At 43.6% G+C, this 23,778-nt stretch overlaps 1 protein-coding gene across 7 annotated transcripts in view; it reads right to left on the minus strand.

Moving 5' to 3' along the window:
• Positions 1-7,840: 7,840 nt before the first annotated feature.
• Positions 7,841-23,778, minus strand: part of SEMA6A (semaphorin 6A) — a 183,339-nt gene continuing 167,401 nt past the window's right edge. For all 7 annotated transcript variants that reach the window (XM_082191550.1, XM_082191552.1, XM_082191549.1 and 4 more), the window contains one exon: positions 7,841-12,136. In XM_082191550.1, the coding sequence (XP_082047676.1) occupies positions 10,947-12,136 (1,190 nt within the window). In that variant the 3' untranslated portion in view covers positions 7,841-10,946. The remainder of the gene's footprint in view (positions 12,137-23,778) is intronic.

Consider the following 23,778-nt stretch of genomic DNA (forward strand, 5'->3'; position numbering starts at 1 on the left):
TGTCTAAATTCTGGATTTCCACCTTGAATATTTGAGCCTGAAAAGCTTTTAAAAAGCCATTAGGTGGTGTCTTTCAAGAACTCAAGAATACATATGTCCAACTTAACGGATATTTCTACATTTTTAAGGCAAAACCAAGACAGGCTTGTATTTAATATTCAATGAGAAAAATACAAAAGGATCATGGGAGCATTATTTCATCAGACACAATGTGTTGTACTTGAGTATGGATATTATCAAACAGGGTTTTGAAAACTTTATTACAATTTCCCCCTCCTAAGCCTTACCAGGGTTTAGCAGTCCGGCAGACATTTCAGCTGGGGCTTCCAAAATGGCTTCACTGTGTTAATGAAGCCACAGAAATATAGGTAAGCTTAATTGACACCAGTTCACTTTTACCACACCTACCATCTGCCAACGTAGTGATGAATTACAAAAAAAAGTTTTACATGGATGTAGACAAAGCAAAATGATTCCATGTAAGATGGGTCATCAAAGACCTGGAATTCGCTGTTCAAAGTTGCACTGTGGATGCAGAAATTCTACTTAGAAATCAGCAATCTGGTTGCACCACCCCCATCAGTTCATTTCACAGCAAATACTGTAGAAAGAGTCTGATATAACATACTGTGCATATTGATGCAGTGGTAAATGGCCTTTCGGTACTGCAGATACTGCGGATTATTTATACTTGTTACAATTCCACATTACAGTCATCTTTATTATACTTTCGTTCTATTTCAGGATTCAGTTCTACTTCTGATGGCCTCTAGCTAAGGCGTATTATTGATTTCCCCGCTTTTAATGTTTATTTTTCAATTGTTCTGGTCTAAAGGTTGCCAGCCACGTTTTCCACGCTGATGCTGGGACTCCCAAATGCATCTTGGCCCACAAAAGAACTTACTCATCTAATTGAATTAACCGTGAGTCTGTTCTGCTTAATAGAGTTTGTCATGAAACACTAAGTAGATGTGACAATGATCACAGTAAATCATACTATGTCTCTACTCTCTGGACAGTATTAACTTTCGGCTGGTTGCTGAGTGCCTTAGCCCTCTTACTAATTGTTACCTCCATGCAGGACAATTTTCCTAGGCTGCTGGATAAATCATGACAAAGATGTGGCTAACCTGAAATCTGAATAATGGCAATGAACCTGCCTAATTAAAGAGATGCAGATGGCCATGCTACCTAGCAATTTTCACCTCGCTTACTTCAGCTCCAATTATAGTCCTTCCCTACTGACTTACACTGTATAAATTACAAAGTCAGAAGGGCAGATGACTATTCACCTGTTTCTATTCATGAAGAGAAGTCTAACACTTTCATTCTTTTTCTGTACAAAGCATGTGATCATAGCTTTAATATTTGTCTGGAAGTAGAGGTAACTTCATTTCAAAACAACAGCAACGAAGCAAGGAAACGGGATTAATGATCTTAGTGGACCAGCTCAGCAACATTTCACAAAACATAGTGGGCACAATCCACTGGGCAGGGGTAGACTTCGGCAATATGGCGCCCTGATCGAGGACAAAATGTGATGCCGCCCCTTCATATTTCATATTTTTGCAATAATTCCTATTGGTACAGTTGCTTTTTTAATGGATTTTCTCAGTATAAGTACCTGTATGGATATAGGTTTTTAAGTTCTTCTTCTTTTGTGCTCTCAGCTCAGTTCCCTGTGTGGAGGAACCGCCCACATCGTCCTAAATATGGCACTACACTGGGAACGTCTCTTGGTCCATTGCAATTGCTGGAAACTGTGCAATAAAACGTTTATGTTCTTGCATGTGTCAATGGAAATTGGGCTGGATGAATTCCTGTGCCTGCTGTGATTTTGACTCTAGTTGGTTTCCAATTGTAGCTGGAAATATGGAGAGCCTCATTATTAACAATGCAACTTAGTCGGATACGACCTTCCAGCTGTACAATTTTATGATTCTATGACCATTCTTAAGCAACTGACGTAGCTTTCCATGTGATTAATACATTGGAATTTCTAGCTCACCCTGTTCTTAAATTATGACGTATTAAGAAATATATATGTACCGTATTACCCACCCCCAAAAGCAGACTCTTTCTTATGCTGGGAAGTAAGGACATTGTTTCCACCAGAAGAAATTAAAGTGTCTCCCAAAATAAACAGGACTGTCATGGGCAACAAAGTGAGACAGATGCTAAAACAGAATCCAAGACTTTTCTCTATCCCAGTAGCTGGACGAATTACTAAATTGATGTCCAGCAGTTCTACACCTGCCATTTTAAGAAAATGGGATCACTAAACTGTCCTGTCACCATTATAACCAGAAAACTGCAGGCACTGACCCTAAATAGCTACCTTTGTCTTTGAAAGCAAGAGAAATGACTTAAAACTGTGAGCGTTCAACTTTGGCACCTTCTGTATCAATTTCTTTGCCTAAAAGTATATATAGAGTCACATTCTAATGGCATGTTCCAGCATTAGGAGGAAATGCAGTTGTATTGCTCCATCTTAAATTCTGGCCTATCCTCGGGAGACAGCTTTCTGCTCGCTTCCTGCGTCAGTATCTAGGTATAAATGAGCCAAAAGAACATTTAAAATACTGATTGCATCAGAAGCTTTTGTGGGTTAGATCCCACTTTACCAACTTTCAGTTGGTAAATATAGATAAAGTGACAATTGCAAACTGCAGGGCCTAAAGACCATAAATGTAAGTGGCCTGGCAAGTCTGTGACATTTCTATGCAGAGTTGGAAAATTTAGAATAACAGTAAATGGTAATAATACAATTTCCCTAGTTCTGCTGTGCCAACCTAACCCCTGTAGTGGGTTGCAAACATATGATTCTCTAATGATTAATACTTAAATGAATTGAATCACATTATGTAAACATTATATGTATCTGCCAACTGAGGATAATGCTGACATAGTGGTCTATGGAAGGTTATGCCACAAGAAATCTGCAAGGCTTTAAGGTTCCACAGGACCCCTTTAGTTGTGTTTGTTGCAATAGATTAACACAATTACCCTTTGGGAATAAAGTGTTGTCTTGTGATGGATCCCCAAATTGCTGCTGCACTGACCAGAAATGACTTCATTGATTTACTCTAAGCCATATCATGTTGCCATCCCTAATGATTACTCATAATTGGAGAAATACCCATAATGATAAGGGTCCCAGAAACAGACCCAGTGAGCTAGGATTTCTTTATATTAAAAAAAAGCTGTCTTGGTCTGTTAATAGCATGCTATATTATGCAAATGTATGCTGGTTTGCAATGCAGTTCCATATTTCATGATGACATTCTAAATGAGGATATCATGATGACCATTAATACAATGAATCTTAATGCCATTGCATTGATTAAAAAGTGCAAAGCCCCACTGCTTTCCTCTTGCAAGCCCCTTCTCCTTACCTATCCAAACCTGAAGAATTAACTAGACATAGTATTGCTGAATAATTCATTCCTTGTGTTGACATCCTCCCAGCGCTTAGCAAGAGGGGAGATGCTTCATATTTCACCATGCATGTTGTTTTGCTTCCTCATTTATCCCTCCACTTACTGGCATTTCCTATAGACCATTTGCAGGCTAAATTGAAGACAATAGCAATGCCCTCTACTATGTTTTCGATATCATCGTTGGAGAGGGAAGCTGGCTTTTACCATGAAGTTGGCATTTTTTCACAGGGCTGCGGCTTAGACATTTCCATCTTTCAGGAAGAGATCCAGGGCTCAGAGAGCCCTGTGGCAAAATGCTCTTTGGTAGACCCTCTCTTGAGGTTGATGCTTACATGGCAGTGACAGCACCGATCCAAAGTGGCTGGAAGTTGCCATTTTAATTTCCCAGAATGCCAGGTGCAGTCACTACAGAGGTTTTTTTTTGGGGGGGGGGGCGGGAATTGAAATGCAGTTTCTCAGCTGCCCGGGGTAGTGCTCAATGCTTGTAGGCAGATGACCTAGAATGCTAGGGCCTGTCCGTTCTATTTTCCTTGAAACTGGAACTAAGCAAATCTGTTGGTAATTCTGTTTAGGGTTCCTTTGTGTGGTAAAGGAAATAGATGCTGCAATAGTAACCTGAATGCTGTAATTTGTGCTGATCTATCATCGCACAAAGCCTATGGGGAATGGCCCCTGTGAGAGAATAGAGGTTACTTCTCTGTCACCTTTGGCTGGAGTCCTCTCTCTCCACACTGACCAGTTTTATGAACAGTCCCTTTATGTACTTCCACAGCCTCACCCACTCGAAGAGGTAAAGAACATAGGAAGCCGAAGTCCCATTGAGTCCAGCATCCTCTTCTCATGGCTGCCAACCACATGTGTTCGGGAAGCTCACAAGCAGGACCTGAATGCAACAACTCTCTTCCTACTTGCGATTCTCAGCAACTAGAATCAAGAAGCACATTGCCTCGAACTGTGAAGGTCAGAAAACAGTGCGGCCTTCCTTGGCTCCTGGCAAGGAGCCCTTCGTACTAAAACCAGCAGGAAAGTTTTTGGTTGGCTCATCAGTTATGTACTGCAGCTACTTCATTTCAGATACAACTCATACTCACAATTTCACTGCAGTATGTACTATATTATAGGCCGATTGCATGTCTTCACAATATAATGAATGTCTGCCTGACGTGTAATCTGGTACCATCCGAAGCTGGTCTTCGTGGCAGTACTGAGCTGCTCTTTTCAACAACATTGGCTTCATTGCCATCATTTCTGAATTATACTCTAAGCAGCAACTCAAACTGTTTAACCACCTTTGGGGGGGGGCAGGGGAAGACTCTCTCTTTTCTTCTTGAAGCAAAAGTCATCATCCCACTTCCAGCACAGCTCAAAAATGCTGTAAGAGCGAAAACGTGGCTGTCCTCCTCCTCTGTTACAAAGGGAACAGTATGTTTGGTAAGCAGAGAGCATCTGAAAGTCATTCTTGTTCCAAAGTGTCTGGAGAAATTAATCTGAAATCCAGATGAACAGATGATACAGCGACTACAAGACTTCCAAGTGATAATGGATATTGAATTAAGGGTGAATTTGGCCCTGACAGGACAACCAAAAGGAATTTACCACTTGGATAGCTTGCATCTCATAAGACTCTGAAATCAAAGTGTTGCATAGCTGATGGCATTAAATACTGGCACAGAAGGCAGGAGCAACGTCCCTTTTGCAAGACTGCACATCTGTGCCAGAGATGCTTACCTTGAGAAGGGCCACGTAAGGACGTCTATGCAGCTTTCTCTGCTTATGCAGTCATAGTTGGCTTCTGCCCATGATGCTGCAGGAGAGCGCTGGCATTTAAAGTCCCAAACTTCCCAAACTGAGCACCTGTGTTCAAGGCTACTGGTTTTAATACCCAAAGGTTGCAGCTGAAGAGAGCTGAAGTACAACTTCCTCTTAAAGGGATGGTATGGATGATATGGCACAAAAGGGTATCGAAAGCAGACACAGCAGTGTTGTGCAAGTTTGGAAGCCTAAAAAGTAACATTTATAACACATGAGAAAATATGTGCTTTGATGAAATGCCTTGTGTGTTAAAGCAACATTAACTCCACCTGTTGAGATGGGCACAGCAGTTTTCTCTCCCTAAATCTCACAATTTTGAATTTATGGGACTGTGTTGAAGATCTGGAATACTATGAACATAAAATTAATTGATGGTGGTTATGAGGTACTGAGGAAAGAGGGTGCTAAGCAAAATAATTAATTCCACTTACCATTCCCAACTGCAGTTTTGGGGGTGTATGGTACACTTGAAACAGCAGCCTAGTCTGGCAAGTGCATGTCGGCTAGTCAGTTGTATTCCAGGTCATCTATGAGTTGTATTGGCTAAAGGCTTTACGGGCTACTTCACATGTCAGAAATCTGATCAAAAACTGAGCCAGCACAGAACTACCTCATCAATGATAACGACAAATGTGCTCAGTACACATAGAGCAAGATGGTGGGCAAAGAATAAAACCATGAACCAAGTAGGTCTTTCAGAACTGTATGCCACTTTTGGTCTCCCCTCCCCCAAATGTAACCTTTGGCCAATTGAGCTCATGCAGAATGCAATTTCAGTAAGGGAACCTGCATATGCAGCTTTGCGGGGTGGGAGAGTTTTGAACAGTTGTGCTCTGTGCAGAGCTGCCATTGAAAATGGAAAGCGACAGCAAGTCCAGAAAACAGTTGTGTACTTTTTATCAGGAGAGAATGTTGATGCAGTTACCAGGCTAGGGAACCTGTGGTCTGTTACATGTTGTTGGACTCTGCATCTCCCATCAGACCCAACCAGCATGACCCGTGGTCAGAAGGGATGGGGATTATAGTCCAATAACATCTGGAGGGCCAGAGGTTTCTCATTCCTTCTACAGATTTATCTAGAAATCTGGGTTCTTCCATACACTCCCCCCCCCCGCTGTGTGTGTGTGTGTGAACATGAGTACTTCTCTGGGTCTTTGGCTCAGGCTAGCAAAATGAAATCATAAGAGCACTGTTCTTCATGTGGTATTTAAAAAGTGGTTCACATTTCTGGAACGGATAAGAAGTTAGAAATTTTGTTTATTCATGGATAGCATGTCCCCATATCTGATTAGTAGCAGGGTTTGGGAACCTTTTTGGCATACTAATTTAAGGATTGGTCTAATTGGGTAAGTTTTGATGCATTGTTACTGTTCCTATGAAAAATGTTGAGTCCCTTATTTTGTAAAACAACCTCCATTCACCACCACCACAATGGCTTTTATTTATTTTCTTATCAGTCTTGCAAATAAGTCTGCAAAAGTTACTAGCCTGCAAAACTTTCCCAGTTGCGTCTTTCAAGGCCGGTTGGTGCATCTGTGGGTTTGGAAAAGCCTCCCAGAACATGGATGCACCACAATGGCAACTGGCCCTATGGATGTTTGCAGAAGGTGACCACACTGCACTAGAGCATTTGCATCGGTACAAGTAATTTGGTAGCCTAAATGCTTTGCTTAGGTGCCTCTTCTCTGCCCGTTTTTTAGTGCGACCCATGAACATGTGGTCCCTGGTTGGCCAGGGGTGGCAGCTGTGTGCTTCCGAATTCTATCAGTGGCCGCTTGTCAAGGATGCTTGAGCTGAGATTCCTGCATTGCAAGGGGGCGTGTGGACTAGATGACCCTCGGGATCCCTTTCAACTCTATAATCCCACGGTTCTGTGGTTGCCCAGTCTATGTGTCTCAGTGCGTTTCCTGTGCATTGGGTCTGAAGGGTGGAAATGGTGATCCCATTTCATGTCAACAGAGGCAGGGTTTTGCTTAATGCCACTGCCGGCCCCAGTGGTGGAGGAAGCTAGGGTGGCACGCCCAGGGGTAGCGCGCACCGTGGGGCCCCCAGAGTCTGCCTGCCTCCTGTGACTCAGCCGCCCTACAGCTGAGGGGGAGGCAGCGGGCGGATCGTTTGGGCAGCGCAGAGCCTGTATGTGCCCGAGCCACTGTGTCTCTCCCAGGACAGGCCCCGCAGTGAGTGTCACCCAGCTTTTTGTCGCCCCCCCCAGTGGTGACATCCAGGGTAGCCCACCCCCACCACACACCCCTTCCTCCACCCCTGGCTGGCCCACCGTGGTCTTGCCATGCTGCCTATCTAATCAGTGCAGTCTTCGCATTTTGTACAGCTGCGTGAGGTTGTGACTAGCGTGAGGTTGTGACTTGTGGAGCTGCAGGTGTGTGGTGCGACCTTGGCATCTAGTTCTAGCCACTTTTTGTCTAGTGTAGCAAACCCAAGCATTATGCTGCAAGCTGCTCTTCTGCAACCCAGAGAGCCACCAATTATATTCTGTTTGGTATCCACTTAAACAACAACAACAACAGTTTGTTCTTCTATTTTTGTATTATTTAGCACTAATCAAGAAAGAAGAACCAGGAGACAAAATAGAAGGTAGAACAGTCTGGTTTTATTACTTTATGTCATCAAGAGACTACCCCCCCCCCCGCCCTTACCTTGTCATTTTTTCCTTTTTCTATTTTTAAAATCTTAATTTTTATTTATTTTTTTGCTTTCCTTTTTTTTAAAACAACATACATTTAATCGTGAATCGGATGTTAAGGGAATGTGGAGATGAAGGGAAGTTTGGTGACATCACAATATTTTACAACTTTACAACAAATGAGAGTCCGAATTGGTTGCGTCTAACCAGTGGAAAGCAAGAGTGGAAAGCAAAGGCACACTTAGGTCTAAAAACCTCTTCACGCAAAATGGGGGTGGGGAGAGGTGTCAGGTGGGGGGGAGCAAGGGAAGGATCTGAACAGGAAAAAAACACCACACTCAAGTACAAAATGGGCACCTCAAGGTTAACCCAGTCTTTGTCAGGGTGTATATTACAAAGGCAGAGATCTCTGTACAAAGCTGCAGTGATTATTCATTTCTACATCATGACAGAATGCTTTGTTAAGAGGCAGGGAGGGGGCCACTGTGCCCTTCGCAACTCCAGAGGGTTGAGCTTGGGGAGGAAAAGAGTGCATTGCTCCTTTTCTTTGCTGACGAGTCCCCTGCCACCTGCAGCTTAGGAAGAAATGAAGAAACAAAGCCAAACGGAAAACCCCAACAAGAAACACAGCTTTGACTTCAGTAAGCATAGTTCACGAATGGCAGACGAACCAGTTTAGTTAGAGAGGCAGAGTTGAAAGCAGGGAGTATGCAAGCACCATTGGTATACACACTTTGGCTTCGATCATCCAGGCTCTCTAAACGACTCCTGTGTGCTAACCAACTTGAGAAGTTTTCCTTTCTTTATCATTAAAAAGCAAAACGCCCCCTCCTTCCCAAATCCAGCAAAATAAATCCAAGTGAAGTATAAAAACCCTTCTCTTTTTTAAAAAACAAAAGTCCGTCCCCAAGCAAAAGAAAAAAACCAAACCAAAATAACTATCTCCTCCCTCTCAAACATTCGATCCAGGCAATATAAAACACACACACACACACACACACACACACACACACACCACTTTTTGCTACAGTATGTTGACAGTTATTAAGAAACAAAATACATGCTTGTGCATGAACCACCCAGAAATTGTGAGACCACACACACACACACACACACACACAGTGCACCCACGTTTCAAACCCCACAAATGGGAGCAAATTAAATCAAAGTAGGAGCCCCTCCACTTTTTTTTAAAATTAAAAAAGGGCTTATGCAGCATCCTTTTGGGTTTGCATTACTGTAGCTGTTATTGGGAACCAGCAGGAGCCAGCCTGCTTATATTAATTTCCATTTCATTTTATGTGCTGTACATAAACGCTGTGAGAGGGTGTCTGTTTTTGTTTTGCTTTGCCAGACAGCACCTCGTGCTTGCCTTCAGTTGACACATCAGACTTTTGATGACAGTCCTCTAATGACTTCTTTGCTGGTTTGTGAGTAAGACTACATCACTATGCAGAAGGGATATGAAAAGATTCGGATAGAAGGAAAAGGCTGCCCGCAGTACAGCGATGATACTGCCAGCATTGCCCAAGGGGTGGTCTGAGAACGAAAACTAGAAAAGTCACACTGAAGCGATGTGCACTGTTACTGCCTCGCCTTCTGATGAGCTGGAGTGTCGCTGTTACCGTAACCTCAATATTCTTCCTTGAAACGTGCATGTTCTCCAGGGGAGTAATTGAGGATGGAGATAAATAAATATCTGATTTATTCTAAAGGGAAAGGGGGCACACACGACAGCTCACAAAGATACACAACTGAAGGGTGTAAGGCACAAATTTACATGTGGAAGAAAGTAGGGTATTCACAGATGTGTTTTCCACCAACAAACAACACTCTCCCCTCCCTGCCCTTGTGCGGTTAAGACCGTGAGCTATGCACGGCAGAAGCCAGCATATGGATGAGTCCATGGCGTTTGTGGATTTTTGTCTGCCATTTCACATGCAAGGGTGAAATGGGATGGCAGAAAACAAAGCTGGTGCCTTCACAGAAATGATGAGCTATTGACAAAACCATGTTCACAGCAGAGGGGCCAAGGAGGACAGCTTTCAGTGCTGCGGCAGGAAGTTACTGTAGGAAGATAGGAACCTTGTTGTGGAACGGGGTGGTTTCTCTTTGACTACTGCCCGGCACGGAGGCTGGAAGGCAAGCTTATCTGACATTTAAATAAATACTCCCCTTTTTTTGTTTTCCAGAAAGAGATCAGAGAGTCCAAACACAAAAGTTCAAAATTCCACCTTCAACTTATTTAACTCAGTGAATTTATTGGAAAAATAAAAAGAGTTTTAATTACTCCAGTTAATGGGTTTCACGTTAAATAGGCATAATTTTCAACGTATTTTGCTTTTTTTTCCTTCTGGAGAGAGCTGCTCATATGATGATATGCAGAAGTAATTTCCTTAGGAATAATAAAAAAAGACAAAAGGATGAACAATAAATAATAGGAGTTACTTGCGTTAACAGTCACATGTTATTCATTAAAAGAGAAGAGGGGTGGAAACCTAGGACAGAGTGGTTGCCCAACATGGCAATCGGCTATAACCAAATGGCTGTAACACTGATGAGCATTTCACAGTACCTGCACAGAGTAAATGTCTGCCACAGTTCAGTTAAGAGTTAGCTTAATCAATGAATTCCTTCCTTCCTTTCCATTTTCCTTTTGTTTGGGGTTGTCGTTTTCCCCGTTTCCGTCTTTGCTTTCAAAGCACTCAAGTTCCCAGATCCGGAATTGCGCTTTGTGCAGTTTCCGAGTGAAGTTATCACAGTCATCATTCTCGTGTGTGCTTTTGGCTCAATGTTTTGTGGTTAGTCTTTTGAGTAAAAGAGCTGTTGCATCGTGGGGGTGGGTCCTACAGTTGCAAACCATGTATTGCATGACCCGATTGCTTACCCCCCTCCCTTAAAAAATAAAAAATATTCCACTTTCCCCAGAGAGCAATGCATCCACAGGGTCAGGCAGCTTCCTGGTCAGTTGAAAAAGAGCATTGCCGTTGCTAAACACTGCCTTTGTAATGGCGTACTCTGGTCACCTGCTGTTCCCCCCCACCCCACGGTGATTATGTACATGCATCGTTAGGCTTCATGGACGCGGAAAGAGGGGAGAAGGAGGGCTTTGGGGGTACGTCTGGTTTTAACGACGGTGTGCGTTTCAACCCTGATCTTGTCAGCGAGTTGTATGTCGTGAGGCTGGGCTGCCTAGATACAGTCACGGTCTGACCCTGAGCGGCGTGGACCTGTATAGAGTCCACCCTTTGTGGGGCAGGAGGGGGGTTGTCCCCCCTGCCAAAGCTCTGATTTCTCGAGAGGTGGGAAGAATTTGAAGAATTAGTGTTATTCCTTTTGAGGGTGGAGGCCTGGTGATTTCTCGTAAGCGAGTTCGTGGCGTAGTTTCTCTTGTAGTCCACGTTATAAGCGGAAGAATGCATTTCCAGTCGTTTGCCCAGGCCGCCCTGGGCGAGGGAGGCCCCCGGAGGCCCCAGGGAGGCCTCCCTCTGGGGTACTTTGGGCGGCATGCTATCCAGGTTCTCCACCAGGTTCACCCCGTGGTTGGGGCTTTTGCCGCTGAGATGCTCCTTGATGGTTTTGTACTCGAGGGTGGCGTTTTGGTCCTCCATCGCCATCTGCGCCATGTCGCTCATTTTGGGCTGGTCGACGTACTCGTGCTGGTAGCCTTGCTGAGAGATGGGCAGGACGACGACGCTGGGGATGTGGCTGGGAGAAGCCCTGAGAGGGAGGTCCGTGGGGATCACGGGGGATGCCATAGGGGGGATGTCTTTTGTGCAGGCGTTGATGAGGTTCTGGTTCCTCTCCCAGTCTCTGCTGCCGCGGCTGGGCTTTCTCTTCTGCTGCAGCGTCGGGGTCGACTCTGGAGTTGGTAGAGCGGCCAAGTCCAAGTGATGCTGGTCGGCTTTGATGAGCATCTTGGCGGTGCTGCCCGGCGTAGCAAGCTTGCCGTTGTGCATCAGCGGGGTGAGGATGGCTTCCGGTTTTGGCTCTTTGGACTGAGTGTCCCCAAAGAGGCCACTGAGCTTGGTGACGCTGCTCATGGAGCCCCTGCGGGATTGGGTCAGCTCCTTCTCCTTCCTCTGCACGATGGTCACGTCTCTGCGCCGATGGTCGCAGATGCAGTACACTATGATCCCCGAGAAGACAGCCCCCATGACAAAGGCAAGAATGACTGCAATGGCCAGGAGGGTGACCGGCACCAGTTGGTCGTGCCCTTTGAGATAACTCTCCCGAATCACTCCTGCAACAAATATCATAAAGAGGTAAGCAGAGAAGCACAGGGGGAGAAATGGTTACGGTCAGTGTTAATCCATTTAAAGACATTCTCTAGATCAGGGTTTCCCTAACTTGGGTCTCCAGCTGTTGTTGGACTACAACTCCCATCATCCCTAGGTAGCACGGCCAGTGGTCAGGGATGATGGGAAATGTAGTCCAAAAACAGCTGGAGACCCAAGTTTGAGAAACCCTGCTGTAGACACAACTCCTGCATTTTAAAAACAACTCTTAAAGATGTGGCGATGAGTGACTTGGGATGGTCCCAATATTGAGTGCTCCTGCAGTAACTGGTCACAACCCAAAGACCAACTGAGGCTATTTTTGAGATAGGTCAAAAGCGGTTTGCCATACGGCACATGGAATTTGGAGCAGAAGCCCCGAATGAGTTATATCGTTCTTTGGCTCTTGAGGGGGGAACCCCTATTATGGGTTGGTTGTCTGCATCACATCTAGTTGAGCACTCACGTACGTTTTGGTCTGGGTCTCTTAAGGAAGACTGAGAAAACTCAACCCTCATTCCCATTCCAAGTGGTATTTTCCAGTCAAAATTTGAAAAGCAAATGAAACATCCTCAATGTGTATCTCTCTTTGCAGAGAGTCATGCCAATCTTTATTTCCAGAGATCTTCCTTCCTGCTTCTGCAGAAACCTTGCCATTTTATGGTATATTGCAGCTCCTAGGAAATCTCCCTGCAGCAGCTGGCATTTTTAGCACAGTTAATCCTTTTAAGCGTACAAAAAAAATAATAAAAAAAAATGATTTGAATGTACCCACCAACTACCATACAGAATATTAAGGGGAAAAATGCAGAAATAAATATTTTCCCCCCAGTTGTATAGCTTGCTGTGCACCAAAGCCTTTAGACCTGCTCACACATACACAACAACACTTGCAAGGGGAAATGAAGGGGGAAACAAATAAAAATGTAGGGGGGAAAAACCTTGAAGCTCTTTCTGGACCAAGGTCATGCTACACAGGTGAAGGACTATTCCTGTACGGTCTCCTCCAATGCAAAAACATTATACCCTGCTTTATACATTTAACTGGGGATGCTGCCAAAATTGTGGGGCCAAGGAGTAGACAAGTTCCTCTTTCTCAGCCTTAGCTAGCCTGCAGTCTGGGTCCTCTGAGTGCACATGTATATAGAGATGTGATACATGCAATTTCTCTCCCGCTGAAAAATAGGGCGGATGGTGCAAACTGGGCTGTTAAGTGATGATGTGTTCACATGCAGTACTCACACAGGAGGTTATCTCTGTTATGGTGAGACTCACATTTGGTCTCTGTCACACTGTTTCAGAGCTTTCTGAAGATGAATAGATGATGAACCAGGTTTATGTAATGAGGAACCAGACCTGTTTCCCTCCCCCTTGTATTCATCTATGGTCTAAAAGTCAGATCACAGCCAAATACTGAAATCTTGCTTTTAAAAGTGGTGAATCCCTATCAAATTTTGCAGACCATCTGAACCCAATACCAAGTTATTATAGTTAAATGTAAAAGTACCATTATTGCAGCAGAGATCGAATGGGACTGGTTTTACTGCATGACAAGGCTTTATGGAAGATACAGATCATTTGTAGAATAAATTGCAATCGTATTTTAACGTCGTTTGCATGCAAACTATCTCCAAAGAATACGGCAGCAGAAATTGAGCCTCATGGAAAGCATTGATAAGCAGTCCTCTAGAATTATTGCTCAGCTGTGATAGATTTGCTGTCCTTTTTTAAATAATAGTGTGTATGCATTTATGGTATATTTGCATTCATAGCAGGAACTCAAATGCTTTCTGAAATTATAAAATCCAGTTGTGAAATTAGTTTTGCATGGAAATGATTGCATTGTGACGAGCAATTAATAATTTCATATAAGGAATGAGCAGCAAGGAGAATTTCTCCCTTGGAAAGCAAATGTTAACGCCCTCAGTTGCTTCACGGCCATTTCCCACTGCATAATAGACCTGGGGGAGAGCTAGTTTCATGGGGCTTTCATGTCAAAACTTCTCTGCATGTAAAAAAGGTTACAGAAAAAATTCTATTCCTCTTTCTCCTCTTTAATGTATATGCCAGGGGTGGAGAACTTCTTGCAGGTTGATCTTGGCCTCCTGGCCTTCCCCATTTGTACCCCAGGCCATTATGTTCAAGCTATACAAACACCCCACTTACACCTGAAAAGGCTGTTTTCTGAAGTTGGTTTCTGAAGTTCCCAAGCTGGGTGTTTGGAGCCTTTGAAGCAGTCTATGAAGTGGCGACCCGGTGCCAGGGCTGGCCCAAGACATTTTGCTGCTCAATGGCACCCCTGCCCCCACGACAAAGCCCCCCAGATCTGCCCCCTTCCCCCTCAACTGTGGCGAGGGGATGAAACGTCCTCTGCCTATGGACTTACTGTGCTCTGTTGCAAATTGTGCACAATTCCAGAGTTGATTTCTGTGGTATGTGTAGCCGATCGACAACCCTAAAAGCCTGCACAGGTTGGTTCTAAGTAGCGAGTGTTATCAATCCCATGGGAATAAACTGGTGCCGAACAATAAAGGACAACACCCAACTACAGATGGGTAGCCGTGTTGGTCTGCCATAGTCAAAATAAAAAAAATTCCTTCCTGTAGCACCTTAAAGACCAACTAAGTTAGTTCTTGGTATAAGCTTTCGTGTGCATGCACACTTCTTCAGATACACTGAAGAAGTGTGCATGCACACGAAAGCTTATACCAAGAACTAACTTAGTTGGTCTTTAAGGTGCTACAGGAAGGAATTTTTTTTATTTTAACACCCAACTAGGCAGCTCTGTCCGTGGCTAAACTTAGTATAATTTCTCTGGCTATTTTTGCTCGGAAAATGCCATCAAATGCACTGCAAAGCATGCGACTCTTCCCACAGTGAAGTCATTAGCATGCATCTGTAGAAAAGAGGCTCCAATGATTGTGGTTCTTTACAAAAAGGCTGTCTTCCTCCCCCCCCCCCTTTTTTATCACATGCAGTCTGGGAGACCAAAATAGTCTCAACATGTTACAAGCCTGAGTTTGTCTTGTCTGTAATCACAGCTCGAGATGGCAAAACACCAAAGGAAGCCTTAGTGTCTGTGCTCTCTAAAAATAGATTCTGGAGTAGGTTAGATGGGATAAGCAAGTCTGGACCCCGAGTCAAATTCTTTGCTACGGTTCATTCGTTGGTGCACAGAAAAAAACAGGCCTGTCTTTGTGGCATTACTGCCTCCCTTTAACATTTCACAGATGAAGATAGGGACGTCCTTGTAGTCTTATAACCATCTCACATCAGGGATGCCTCCCCTTCTGGCCATGACATAATGCTGAAGACTTTACATATTCCTGCCATATGCTGTATCAATTTCCTCCTCCACAGCCTATGTGATGTAGGCACATTGAAGCAGGGTGTGTGTGCAGCTGTAAACTGATCATAACACTTCCCTTCTTTTACAAGTTAAGAATGTTTATTGGATTGTTAAATCTCACAGTGGATCTGGCCATACCTGTAACGGGGATAGCAGCAACTCAAAAACCACCCACTGATGTTTTCTATATGAAGACACACCTCCCCTTCCACCACTGCTTTGGGCCACATGTGTGCTCACTTTCAGAAGTTTAGGAGAGGCATTTCCAATGCCACTCCTTAACAGCAAACTAAGCTGAGGGGTGCTGAAAGAAATGGGAGCCAAAATGAGGCCAACATCTTGGCTGAGAGTCCTGGAAGACCTTCTCCCTGCCTTGTAGGCCTTTTCCCACCAGGTCTGACAAGGCCCTGACTGACTCCAGCTACAAAAGCTGAGCCTGTTAAACAAACTCTTGAGCTGGGGTGTTGTTTAGGGTTTCTTATTAGAGGGCTGTGATTCCTATTATTGCTATTATCGTATTTTTCGCTCTATAAGACGCACCAGACCACAAGATGCACCTAGTTTTTGGAGGAGAAAAACAAGGAAAAAAATATTCTGAATCTCAGAAGCCAGAAGAGCAAGAGGGATCGCTGCGCAGTGAAAGCAGTGATCCCTCTTGCTGTTCTGGCTTCTGGGATAGCTGCGCAGCCTGCATTCGCTCCATAAGACGCACACACATTTCCCCTTACTTTTTAGGAGGGAAAAAGTGAGTCTTATAGAGCAAAAAATACGGTAATTTTTTTGCAACTTTATTTTAGATAGTCTTATGATCTGTATGGAAATTGTTCCATTTGGCTGCGTACTTCTTGGTGTTTTATTTATTGCTTATGACTACTTTTGTTATGCTTGTAATTATGTAATTCATTTCATGTTGTAAGCTGCCCTGAGCATGGTTTGAACGGTGCATGTATGTCTTAGCACTCCAGGGAAAACCTTGAGGTTTGCTGAAGTACAACATACCTTAAAAAAACAAGAATGCAATATGTATAGAGCTAAAAGCTCTATATAAAGCATCCCAATGAGAATTGAGCATGCTGTGTAGCCACAGAATACTAAGTGTTATTTGAGCTTCTTACAGCCTACAGTGGGCAGATTTCAGGCTTGTCAGATCTTCTCTGCTTTATAATAGAACCCTAACACCTACTACCTGGAGCCCAGAGCAAAATACAGCCTGAGACCTCCTCCCCGGTCCTTTTTGCTGCAGCGACATGCTCAAGTTTGGCTTAGTGTGTCGTCCCAACTGGATTCATGGTTAAGCTCTCTCTTCAGTAACCTAAAGCTGTAACCGAGGTTTGTTCTTGGTTTTAGCTTGTAGTTAGGGAGGAGAGAGCTTAACAAGGCTGGGTGACATGCTAATCCAAACCTTGATTTAGCTCAGCATGGTACAACAGCAGAAAGGACGCAGGGAGCAACCAGTGGGTCTGAGAGCTCTTCTCCTGTAGTTTGGATGCTCTTACTATAAGCCAAGGCTTGGCTTAGCGTGCATTGCAAGCAGAGTCACAGTTAGCCTGAAAGAACAGTGTACCTGTGAACACATCCCGAATCTAGTGATCTGTTTTCAGAACAAGAACTGAACACCAAAGTTCACTCCTGATTGCACCAAGCTTTCTTCTCTTCAGGAACCTGATTGAGGTCATTTTGGAGCCTTCAAGTGGTGTCCTAACTTTTGTTGTTTTGTTGTTCCTCTTGTTAAACAGGAGTTAGAAACTGTTGCCAATCTACTGCTAATCACCCAGAGATCTACCAAAAATTATCCCATTCCTTCTGTCCACTCCTGACTTACAGATTTCTGTAAAATGGTGTAGATGTGTGGGATGACCTGCCCAGAAATGATCCACTCTTGCTTAGGTGAGAACTCTGCAGCATTTGGGTTGCAGGTTGTCTGTGTCTTCAAAAATGTCAAAGCAAGAAGGGTGATTCTTTAGAGGCAGAAAATAGGGTTCATCCATGGGAGGCTTCACCAATCTGGTTTCCCCCAGATAGCAACTGTGCACCAAAACATTTGGAGGGCACCACCTTGGGGAAGGCTATTCTATGGAAATTAGGGATACAACTGAATTTGAATTTCAGGACCATGATGGCCACTGGATGTTGCTTCTCTATGTTCCATCCTGGCAGGATGTTTTTGATCACCTTTAGCACAAAGCGCAAAACCTGCCAGCAAAACGTCTTGCCAAAAGGCGCCTGTTGTCAAAAACCCACACCATTTACTTAAAAAGCGAACTTTTTAATAGTCTTCAGAGCTGCAGCAACCCAGTGGCTGCAGTGAATGGGAAACCGAGAGTGCAGTGTGGTTTCCTCAGCGGGAATCTGTCATCGTCTTCTTGTTTTCTAATATAATGTGGACCAGATGGCAATGCAATAACGCAGTCTCTCTCTCTCCCCCCCCCCCCGAACACACACACACACACACAAATGTTGGCATAGATGGAAATGGGAGCAAGGCTCGGCAAAAGAAATATGATGTGATCATTGGAAGGGATGAAGAGGAAACTGCTAATTGGGATATAAAGTTTCAATGACTAAATGTGCTGCGGTAAGGAGGCAAGCCATGAGTTGTAAACGCAGCAAGCATGGCGGCTATTTTGAGATTCTCATATTGAAATTGTGCCCACTGTGGTTGGGTGGGAAGTCGCCCACATCCACTTCCACCGTTTCCAGAATTTGCAAAATTTAAGCCTCTTTTGCACATGGGCAACATATAATTTCCACTACTCCTATAGATAGATAGATAGATATAGATATTAATTTATTTTATTAAATTTCCACAAATTTCACATATAATTCCAATACATAATTATTTTTTTCTTTTATGAGCTGCCCGTCCCATTTTCCATGGTGTTTTTTCATTCTATCTATTTGCTGTACCCTATCTTCTCTATTTTATACCATAACCCTAATATGATACTCTCTATTTCTGTTGCTCATAGTTCAAATCCTGTTTGCAAATTCATCATATTATATTTCTTTAAATAGTCCAAAGAAAGCTTCCATTTTTCCATAAAACAGTCATCATTAAGTTCTCTTACTTTATTTGCAGGTAGCCATCTGACCTTATTTTGATTTTAATCCGATTATAAGCTGTATTTCAGTCGATTGCTGAATTTTATGTCTTAATGTATTATATATATTGATGTTAGCCACCCTGAGCCTGGTTCTGGCTGAGAAGGGCAGGATATAAATAAAATTATTATTATTATTATTATTATTAACTGTTAGCTTTGCTGTTTCAGCAGTTACTCCTTTTTTGTGGGGAACACCTTTGGAATTATGGGTGATATCCAGTCATACTCACAAGTAGCCCCACTGATTGTCAGTGGACTTCATTCCATCAGGCCTACTCATTGAGTATGGCTAATGTTGGGTATCACCCCAAATGTTATTGTCTGGCGCCATTCATCCCTATAGTGGAGCTGTAATTGCTATCATATCATTTCTGAAACTCAGTGAATGTAGCGTTCAGTGCTGCCTTCAGCACCATGTGTTCCTAAGATTATTTCATGTCAGGAAACTTGAATATCACTTCCAAGTCTCCCTGCCGTCCCCCGCTAGGCTGGGACTTCCTAAATGTGTGAATTTAAAACAGATTTGAGTCTTGTTATGTGCAATGGAAGTTAAAACCAAGAAATGCTTAAGTGAAAAGAAATTGTGCACGCTTCGAAACATATTCGGGGATACATAAACCATCTAGCTTGTTCTTTTACAGAATTACACTGGAGGATGCTTCGTTGCTTAAGATGCAAATGCCTTTTCGACTCTTAATCCCATGCTGTAGGTTCTGTTAGATCTTTATATACATTTTAGGACCTTTCTGCTATGCCTGGGATGAGCTAAAACACATCCAGCTGTTTACTTTGGGAAAAGCTCAAAGCAGCTGGGATACATTAGATTTCTATATGCTTATGAGAATATAGCTTACTGCAGGGTTCCTGACTAATTGCAGCCTATATCTCATCTTCATGGGTCCCATTTCAAGGCACATTATTTCTCTGACGGCACAAAACAAATGGGATGTTGCCACCAAGGCCCTGTTGCAAATGTAAGAAATGCTATTGTGAATTCTGGGTTCCTGGAATTTTTTTAGTCCTTCTTTGCTCCTCTCCTGTCTGTCACCCACCTGCACGGGGCAACTGTCACATGAGCAGGAACTCGCAAAGAGCTCCTTTGCTGCAGCTTTCTAAAACCAATGGAGGCGTCTCAAGCCAACAACCCCTAAGGGAAAGTAGCAAGTGTTTCTGTTTCTCTCTTTTGGTTTAACTTAAGAGTGCCTGACACTTATTTAATCCCAACAGCCTTTTAAAAATTGAATAGGGAACTGCTGTGAACGGATAAGTGGCTGTACACACACTGTGTACCTTTAAAAAGCAAACTCAAAACACATTCTTTCCCTCGCAAGAATTCTGGGCCCTGTAGTTTGTGAAGGATAGCTGGGAATTGTAACTTGGTGAGTGAACTACAGGGCCCAGAATTCTTTAAGGAGAAGAACGTGCTTTGGATGTGTTTTTAGTGTGTACAGTTCCCCGTAGTGCATGGCCCAGCATGAAATTGGATGGAAGGAAGGTGTGAACCAAATGTCCGGTGTTTTATCATGAACAGGGAACCAAAGTTCAGCGGATGATACAAATCACCCTGGTTTAACATGGCAGTGTCAGTTCATGCCTGCCTCTGTCCCCTGCTTATGAGATGACACTGTGGACTCGGAAACCACACGGCACTCATAGTTGTGTAAGGGCAGGGAGAGTGAAATTAATAAACATATTTAAAATATATTTATTGTCCCTCCTATATTACACTAAGCCAAGCAAAATGCGAACAGGTTGAACTAATTACCCAACCCTTGGATTAAATACCTCAGGTAGCTAATTAATAGGCATTTGCCCCATGAAGAACATCCTCTGAGATTCTTGGGAAAGTGCTAATAAGCTGTCAAAAAACCCACTGAAAGGCAGACCTTGGCTCTTGGAATTAGTACCCTCCGTTTCAAAAAGTGTGATTTATAGGAGTTAATGATGAGAGATTGATGCAGTCTAGTGGTGGAAAATCAAATACGCAGAACGTGCCACTGAGAGTATTTATTGTGTATTTGGAGACAGATAGCAAACAGGGTTGCCGGGAGGTTAACTTGCTTCTCTGAGGCAATATTATAATAAAAGACATGCTCTCTTGTTGGATGAATTTATCTCCAAGATAGAATCTGAAGCCCGAAGTAAATCCAGGGAACAGATTTTGCTGGGTGGAGGGTAGTGGATGGGGCAGGAATGTAAGGGCATTATGCATCCCTTCTCTTAAAACAACTCCATGACCTTGAAGAATTTCAGTGAACCCCCAAAAAATTAATCTGGAAGTACAATGCACGTGCGTTACAGAATCAGCAGTGTTGCCTGCTCTTACATTAATCTTCTTGGCCTAAGCATTTATCCTGAGATATAAGCCTTGTAATTATACAACTTATTAATGGGATCAAAGAGCCCCGTGGGTTAACTAATTTGCTCCTGTTTCACTTCAGTTCATTGTCAAACTGGATGCAAATCCTGAACCCATTTACCTGGGAGTAAGCCCCTCTTGAAGGGATGCGGGTGGCGCTGTGGGTAAAAGCCTCAGCGCCTAGGGCTTGCCGATCGAAAGGTCGGCGGTTTGAATCCCCGCGGCGGGGTGCGCTCCCGTTGTTCGGTCCCAGCGCCTGCCAACCTAGCAGTTCGAAAGCACCCTCGGGTGCAAGTAGATAAATAGGGACCGCTTACTAGCGGGAAGGTAAATGGCGTTTCCGTGTGCGGCTCTGGCTCGCCAGAGCAGCGATGTCACGCTGGCCACGTGACCCGGAAGTGTCTCCGGACAGCGCTGGCCCCCGGCCAATAGATGTGAGATGGGCGCACAACCCCAGAGTCTGTCAAGACTGGCCCGTACGGGCAGGGGTACCTTTACCTTTACCTTTAAGCCCCTCTTGAACTCAGTGGAGCTTGCTTTTGAGTAAATATATAACTATTATTTTTTTAAAAAGTATTTTAATATGTGTTGGAAGTACAATGTGGTAATAATAATAAATAATGAAGTATATGATTAGCTATGTTAAGGTTAACCTGAGGAATTTAAATTTTCAATAACAGGTGCAGCCCCCACACTATTGCTGAAGTATGCACCCTAAGCTTCCACGGACACCCTTGGACTTCAACCAGATGCATGCAAATCTAAAGGTAAGTCCCAGCGAACACAGCAGGACTTCTGCATGCTTAGATTCATATGAAGAGACTCTTGTGTGTGTGGGTTGATTCCCACTTACAATCGCTACAATATTAAGAATGGGAATATGGCTAATCAGTTTTTAAATAGCAACGAAGAAACAGCATTTTGTGAAACTTTGAACTCTCAGTGTCACCCAGCATATATTTTGAGCCCTCTTAACTGGCAACAAACTCTGCATTTACATATTGTCTGTCTTATGCATATGGCGCATTAGGGTCTTAATGCAACAAGTCCCTTAAACCACCACTATTGTGCTGACATGAAAGGCGGGATACCTGGGGCCCTGCCTGTTGACACCTGCCCCACCCCCACCAACAGGGTAAGTTGCCTTGGGGCAAGGAAGTTGACTAGGGTTCTTTAATTCTGGAAATCCTATGAAGTCATTTTCACTAGTTAATCACGGACTAATGCAATGACAAGTTGGAAAAAAGGTGGGGCCATTGTTTCAAAGAATCCACATAAATTATTTAGTTTTAATTAATTGCAAATTTAATTAATTTGCAATTAATCCAGAATGCGGCAGCTAGACTGGTGACTGGGAGTGGCCGCCGGGACCACATAACACCAGTTCTGAAAGACCTACATTGGCTCCCAGTACGTTTCCGAGCATGATTCAAAGTGTTGGTGCTGACCTTTAAAGCCCTAAACGGCCTCGGTCCTGTATACCCAAAGGAGCATCTCCACCCCCCATCATCCAACCGGGACACTGAGATCCAGCGCCGAGGGCCTTCTGGCGGTTCCCTCACTGCGAGGAGTGAGGCTACAAGGAACCAGGCAGAGGGCCTTCTTGGTAGTGGCACCCGCCCTGTGGAACACCCTCTCATCAGATTTCAAAGAGATAAACAACTATCTGACATTCAGAAGACATCTGAAGGCAGCCCTGTTCAGGGAAGTTTTTAATATGTAATGCTGTATTGTTTTTAACACTTGATTGGGAGCCTCCCAGAGTGGCTGGGGAAACTCAGCCAGATGGGCGGGGTATAAATAATAATAATAATTATTATTATTAATAATAATAATAATTTTAAGATTAAGCACGGGAGGGTTTTTTTATGAAGCAGGGTGAAAGCTGTATCCAGGAGTATACAACTCAAAGAGGACTACTAACATGGAAAATCAATCTTGAGTCTTGCTGAGACTGTGCCTAAGGCATCTCTTCCGATGCCCATATTGAAGCAAACACAGGAAAACGCCCTTGGAAATGCCTCTGCAAATTTTGCACTATGGCTCTGAAAGGGCATGAATGTTTTATGGAGAAAAACCCTGGATGTTGTCTTGGTAGGAGTGTGCTGTTCTGTGTACGTTTAATCTGTGTTGTGATCCCTTAAATCTCGGGAGACCTTTAAAAGGTTAGTGGCGAAAGATACAATTGCTTTGTGCCATGCTGACAGAGTCTATAGGCCTAGAACAACAATAGAGTAGCAGCTAGAAGACGAAGCCAGAAATTAAATTTCCAGCGTTTTGCTAGCAGATTGCTCAAATGCCTTTCCTGCATCTAGTGTCCGTCAATAACACTGCTGTTGGCTTGCTTAATGAGATGTTTGTGTTTGGCAAATACTTTGAACCATGGCCATCACTGGAACAAAGCCTGATTGGATGGTATATATGAGTTGGAAAGGGGCGAGAGGAACAAAATTTGCCAAGGCTTTTGTTGGTATTGTGCTACTGGATTAGCTAATGACATGGATATGTATAAGCTATTTTATCTTAGGCATCCCCACCCCCCCACACATTTGAAGCTCTTGGAATGGGTCCAAAGAGAAAGTGAACCAAAATGGGCAATAAAATATTGGGAGCCCATTCTATATAACCTGGCACTAAAGTATCCTGGACTACAGAGGTCTAAGTAGGAGATTAATATGTATAGTAGACTTTTGAGTACTTTAGCTAAAGAGTAGCATTTGACACTGTTCACAGTATGAATGTGTGTACACTGAACATCTAGGAGGGGGTGATACTGTGGTGGTAAGCCATGACCGC

Source organism: Podarcis vaucheri (assembly GCF_965113315.1).
Source record: "Podarcis vaucheri genome assembly, chromosome: 11".
Taxonomy (NCBI): Eukaryota; Metazoa; Chordata; class Lepidosauria; order Squamata; family Lacertidae; genus Podarcis; species Podarcis vaucheri.